Below are 6,000 nucleotides of genomic sequence, written 5' to 3'. Positions count from 1 at the left end.
TGTTATTGTTGTAAGCAATCATAAGCGAATTCAACTATAACTAAAATTAAGCTTTAACATTAACTAAATATAAGATAAAACTAAAATTTCTTTTGTTCCCTTTAAATACATATTATTTTATAGTACATAACATTTTTCGCTCATTTAACTTAACGCTTGCGCTTAAGAATGCTTTGCCTTGTTGCATTGTGAGATTGTAAAGAAAACATCAACAAATAAGAAGCTACACTAGTAGAATGTCTCTTTTTTGTTAAAATTAAAAATTTTAACAATTTTTTTGCAAACTTTTATATCTTTTATGAAAAATTCGATTTTTGTTAAGCACAACTTCAAAAAAAATGTAAAAAAAAACTTTGAGCAAAAAAAATTTTGGAAAAATTTTTAAATTTGAAAAAAAAAATTTAAATTCAATTAAAAAAAACTGAAAATAAACATAGTAACATTATTATAATAAAAAGAATTAGTTTTTTAAAATCAATTTTTGCAAAAAATCAATTTTGTGGAATTTTAGTCAAACAAATTTTGTTAAATTTTATAAAAAAAATAAAATAAGAAATCAGAAACTCAGAAATTATTATTTTTTTACATAGTAGATAAAATTTTTTCGTAAAAAAACCCAGTTTTGAAAAAAATAGGTATTAATTTAGTAATTTCAAAAAAAAATAAAAATTCAAAAATTATTAGTTTTGTACACAGTTGCCAATATTTTTTTGTGTTTTATAAAAAACTTACTTTGAACTCAGATTTGAAAAAAAAATTTAATAAAAAACTCAGTTATAAAAAACAATTTTTTAAAATCCAAAAATTTGTTAAGTTTTATAAAAAAAATTAAATAAGAAATCAGAAATTCACAAACTATTATTGTTTTTTACATATTTGCCAATATTTTTTTTTTTTGTATTTTTGTTTAACTCCGCAGCTTGTGCTTCTCTGTGTGTAGCTGTGCAAGGCATTATTTGTATACTTTTTTTTAATATCTTACTTTGCTCACTTCCTTTTGCATTTAACTTTAAATTTGTTCTGTTTTTCACGCTTCTGACTCACTTTTTGCAACTTAATTATATTTCAAACAAAAAAATCCATTTAAATTTATACTCATTTTATAGGTCAGTAGTGCCTATAAATATCTATATACATATGTATATGTATATATTAAACTTTTCACACAATTTTTTATTCTACATACAAATACAGTTGTTGCTTTTTTACAAATCCATTCATATATTAATTTAATTTCCTTTTACTTAACGTGACTTAATTAGTTTGCTTATGCTTTGTTGCTGTAATATTTGAATTTCGTGCTTGTTGTTTGGCTTGCGCACAATTACACAGGCTGTAACACTTGCGTTTACACTGACAAAAATAAAGCAATGTTTGTAAAATTCGCCTCTAGTTTGCGTGTGTGTGTATATGTGTAGCGCTCCTTTTCTTGTAGCTGCAAAGTGGGCGTGTTTAACTTACAACGCATGCGCAGTTAAGTGTTGTTTTTGTTCTCTGCATGGTTTTGCGAATGCCTTGCTTTGCATGTTGCTATCTCTGCTGTGTTTCTTTCAAACATATAAAGTTGGTTTATTTCTAATTACATAATAATTTACGCATTTGTTTATGAATTTTTACAAAGTTTATTTTCACATTTTTGTTTTTGCAAATTCGTGTGCTCTGAAATTTGCTGCTAAATTTAGTTTATATGTATTTATTTTTTTGCATATTTTCTTTGCCTTTTTTGCGCTTTGCATTTGTTTGCCGTATTTCAAGCTTTTAAAATAATATCATCGTTTCAATAGTGTGTATGTGTATGTATGTTTGTATGTTACTATGTACTTTAGAATTAGTAGCTATTTATACATATGCTTGTAGTTATTTGTATTATTATTTTTTTTGTTTTTATTTTTTAGTCATTTATTATGTATGTATATTTTTACTATTTAAATTAACTGATATTGCCACAATTTGTTTAAATATTTTCATTGTTTTATTTTATGTTGCATGCATTCAAGTGCTTTTTGTTTGCTCAGTTACCATATATTTTATTTTATATGTATGCATATTTGTATGCTGTTACACCGTGTACTTGCTTTTAAGTCGCATTTATTAAGGAGATCAACAACTTTCTGCGTAATACGCTCAAATTTGAACTTTGACTGCATGTGTGTGCGATATATGTATAGTGTATGTAACGGTATAAGTGGAGAGTTGTTGCGGTAATTTTTGCAAGAGTTTGGGAAGAAAGCATTGTAGTACTAGTAGAAATTTAGAAAATTATTTGCAGTAACTCTGGCTGTCAAAGTTTAGGAAAAAGCTCTGAAAAAGCTCGACAAATATGTATATGCAAAATCTACTGTTGTGAAACCTTGTGAAAAAGTTTTTAAAATTTGTTTAAAAGTATAACCAGTAACTATTGTTGTGAAAGCTTATGAAAAAGCTCTTAAAAAGATCTGCAAAAATTATAAGTGCTATTTTATAAGAAAAATAAAAATTAGAAACATATATGCGGTATCTTGTATTGCGAAAGCTTGTGGAAAAGCTCTAAAAAAGCTTTAAAAATTTTAGAAACTCGCCTTTAAAAATGGAAGTGGCTTTAATGTAGGCTTTAATGTATAAATCAAACAACTATTGCCGCAATTCTCAAATAAATCATTAAACTGAGCTTATGCTTTTGTATTGTTTTCAATCATTTTTTGTTAAGTTATGAAAATTATATAATTATTGCAGCTTAAAACTGTTCGTAAGTTGTGTGTAAACAAATGTGTTGTATTTTCATAGGAAATTCGATCATTTTTTTCAATATTTAGTATTTACAATTTGTTTTAAGTACTTAAACGCTTTTTGTTATCTGCAATTTTGTGAATTTCAATATTTTTGGGCTTTTAGTGTTACAGTGTAGAGTTTTAGTTACGATCTGCTGCAGCTTTTGGTTTCGACACACAATCGCTTAAAGAACTCAAGCGCTGTAAAGATAAGAGCAAATTGAAAAATAATTTTTAATTATTTTTTTTCGCTAAATAAATAATTATTTCAAACTTATAAAAATAAAAATTAAAATTTAAAACTGTTTCGAAAATAAATCATTTTCGGTCTTACATTATCAGGTGATAGCGGTAACATTAAATGTTAAGCAAATGTTAATTCTCTGTTATTGAAATTATTTTATATTTTGAGCAGAATGACAAAAGCAACAATGTTAAAAATTATTTTTTCTTAATTTAAAATAGTTCATTATTAAAAAATCTTACACTTTTGAGGCGAAATAACCAGGCTAAGGTGTTTTTCAAGGCCTAAGCAAATACTGCAGCGTCCCCTTCAATTTTACGAACTTTTTGTTGCATGAAATTTTATGAAAATTTTAGGGATTTAAATTTTGCTGGGCTTCAAGTCCAATTACGTATGTCCATGAGGCGATAGGCGTTGGTAAAGCAAAGTGTTCAGATGTGTGTGGGTGTGTGTTGATAAAGCTGGTTGCACTGCAATATTTGAAGTTGTAGTCAAAGTTCTGAAAGATGAGTGTAACGTCTGTTTATTTTTTGGGGTTTGATGTATTCGCCAGCCATTTTGCAGCAATAGTAGTTGTGCAAGCGTTGTTGTAGCGTACAGCTGCCGCTGCTTGTGGGATTGAGAGACGATTTTTCACTGACGCTAATGCAATTTTTGCTAGCACGAGTGGTCTTTGTTTGCATTTTTGAGATAATGGTGTGCTGATTTTCTTTTTTTGTTTTTTTTTTTCAGTAGTATTTTGGTGCTTTTGTTGGTTTTTGCTTTTTAACTAATTTAGTTTACATATTTGTTGTTGTTGTTTTGCTATGTTGATAGTGTTGGTGTGGACACCAAGGCGGCCGCCGCTGCTGCTGCTGCTGCTGCTGCTACTTCTGCTGCTGTCGCCACCTCCAAAGTTGATTGCCCATGACTTTGACTATAGTCCTGACTCTCAACTACATCGGTTAATTACAAATGCTGCCCATAATACTCGGCGGGTGGATAGTGTGGATAACCTTGATGGAAACCGGGATCACCGGGTGGACGATGCATCATATGCGCTTGACTATCCATCATATAGCCCATGGCGTCATGACCGTACGGCGATGGACCCGGATGTGGTGTGTAGACTGAAAGGAGAAGAAGAGAATAGGAAAATTATGAAAATTTCGGAAATGACTAAAGGATATTTTCTAAAAGTTGTTAATAATAACAAGTTTAATTTTCAAAGTACAAAAACAGAAATTAAAAAATTAAAACAAATTTAATAGAAAAAAAATTAAATTATATTTAAAAAATTTGCAAATAAGTTGTTACTAATTAATATAATATTAATATACTTCTTAAACTGAAACTAAAAGTATTTTCCAAAGTTTTTCATATTGAAAACAATAAATTTAATAACAAAATAACTAAAAAAAAATTTGTTAAAAAATTTATACAAAAAAATAATTTGAAAAAAATAATTATTAATTTTAATATTTTCGAAAATAAGTTATCACGCAATAATACAAATTTTTTATTAAAGTTAAGGGTACATTTCAAAATTGTTAATTTTAAAAACATTAATTTTAATTTTTTTAAAACAAAATTAAAATAAAAATAACCATTTACAAAAAATTTAATACAATTAAAAAATAGTTAAAAATTTAAATATTGTCAAAAATAAATTATTGCAAGTTAATAAAACAATTTCTTTATTTACTTATATATAAAGATTTATTTTTTAAAATTTTATTATGTAAAAACGAAAATTAAATTTACAAATAAAATTAGGTAAAATTAATTTAAAAAATGTAAATAATTTAGAAAATTAATTTCCGATAATTAATTGAATTATTATTTTTTTAATTTCTAATTACCTGCACGATTCGATTGGTCGATCATTGGTTGCACAATTCTTCGCCTCGCGTTAATAAACCTGAAATGATAAAAGATAATTTTTATGTAAAATTATACACTTAAAAAAGTTAAAGTAAATTTTAAATATATTTTTTTTATAAATTACATTTTTTTTAATTTTTCTTAATTTTTTTTTTTTAATTTTTCCAATTTTTTTAATTATGCTTAATTTTTTAATTTTTGTTTAAGTTACTGATTTAATTTACTTAATTTATTTTTATGTTTTTGTTATGTTTATAATTTTTTCATATAAATTACATTTTTTTTTGTAATATGTTTTAATAATTTTTCTTAGTTATTTAAAATTAATAATTTAATTTATCTAATTTAGTATTTAGTTTTTTTTGTTATTTATATTTTTTTTATATAAATTAATTTTTTTTTAATTAATCCTAATTTTATTTCAGTTTTTCCGATTTTATTTTTAATAAAAAAAAATAAGACTTTTAATATTAATGGTTATACCTCTCACATGCCACCCCAACATTCACAAACCAACTGAATTAATATTTTTTCAAATTAACAAAAAAATTCCTGCACAACAAATATAATAATTCAGCCTTCTTCCTGTTTGGATTGCGCGCTTGGCCACACTGCAATGCGGCCAACTGTAAGCCATACACCACTTCTCTGCCACAATTGGCGGCATCGACGTAACAAATAATAAAAAATAATTACTTTTAAGTTATGGCGGTGTTTTACAACTAAATTGGCAAACGTTTGCGCGCAACAATAACTATCGCGTCAACAACAACACTACAACAAACAAAGTACAAATAAAGCCGACTTCGATGAAATATTGCATTGTGAGAATTTATTAAAATTAAAAAGTGCGGCAGCTTGAAACCACTCACCGCCAACAAACGAACCCACAAGCGTTGCACGCGGAAAAAAGCAAAAAGCTACGCGCAAAAAGTCGCCACGCATAATTTTATAAATTATTTATGAAATCCGCACAATCCACGCAATTCACCAACTAAATCGGCAGAATGATTGCAAGACTGATCAGTTGTTAACGCTGCGCGGTTTTAGGCTTTGGGCTTAAAGGCTGGGAATGGGTTAAGTGCGCGACTTAAGTGACATATACTAAATCCGCTATAGTGTTTTGTTGTTATTATTGTTATTGTT

The 6,000-nt window shown here is 26.8% G+C and overlaps 1 protein-coding gene across 2 annotated transcripts in view; it reads right to left on the bottom strand.

Moving 5' to 3' along the window:
• Window positions 1-885: 885 nt before the first annotated feature.
• LOC120766782 (homeobox protein homothorax) overlaps window positions 886-6,000 on the bottom strand; it is a 320,231-nt gene continuing 315,116 nt past the window's right edge. For both annotated transcript variants that reach the window (XM_040092474.1, XM_040092476.1), the window contains exons 13-15: window positions 4,833-4,891; window positions 3,234-4,100; window positions 886-2,948 (exon numbers count right to left, since the gene is read on the bottom strand). In XM_040092474.1, coding sequence (XP_039948408.1) covers window positions 3,940-4,100; window positions 4,833-4,891 — 220 coding nt within the window. In that variant the 3' untranslated portion in view covers window positions 886-2,948; window positions 3,234-3,939. The remainder of the gene's footprint in view (window positions 2,949-3,233; window positions 4,101-4,832; window positions 4,892-6,000) is intronic.

Source organism: Bactrocera tryoni, chromosome 1, assembly GCF_016617805.1.
Source record: "Bactrocera tryoni isolate S06 chromosome 1, CSIRO_BtryS06_freeze2, whole genome shotgun sequence".
NCBI classification, from domain to species: Eukaryota; Metazoa; Arthropoda; class Insecta; order Diptera; family Tephritidae; genus Bactrocera; species Bactrocera tryoni.
The sequence above is the reverse complement of the archived record's forward strand: the minus strand, read 5'-3'. Positions and strand labels throughout refer to the sequence as shown.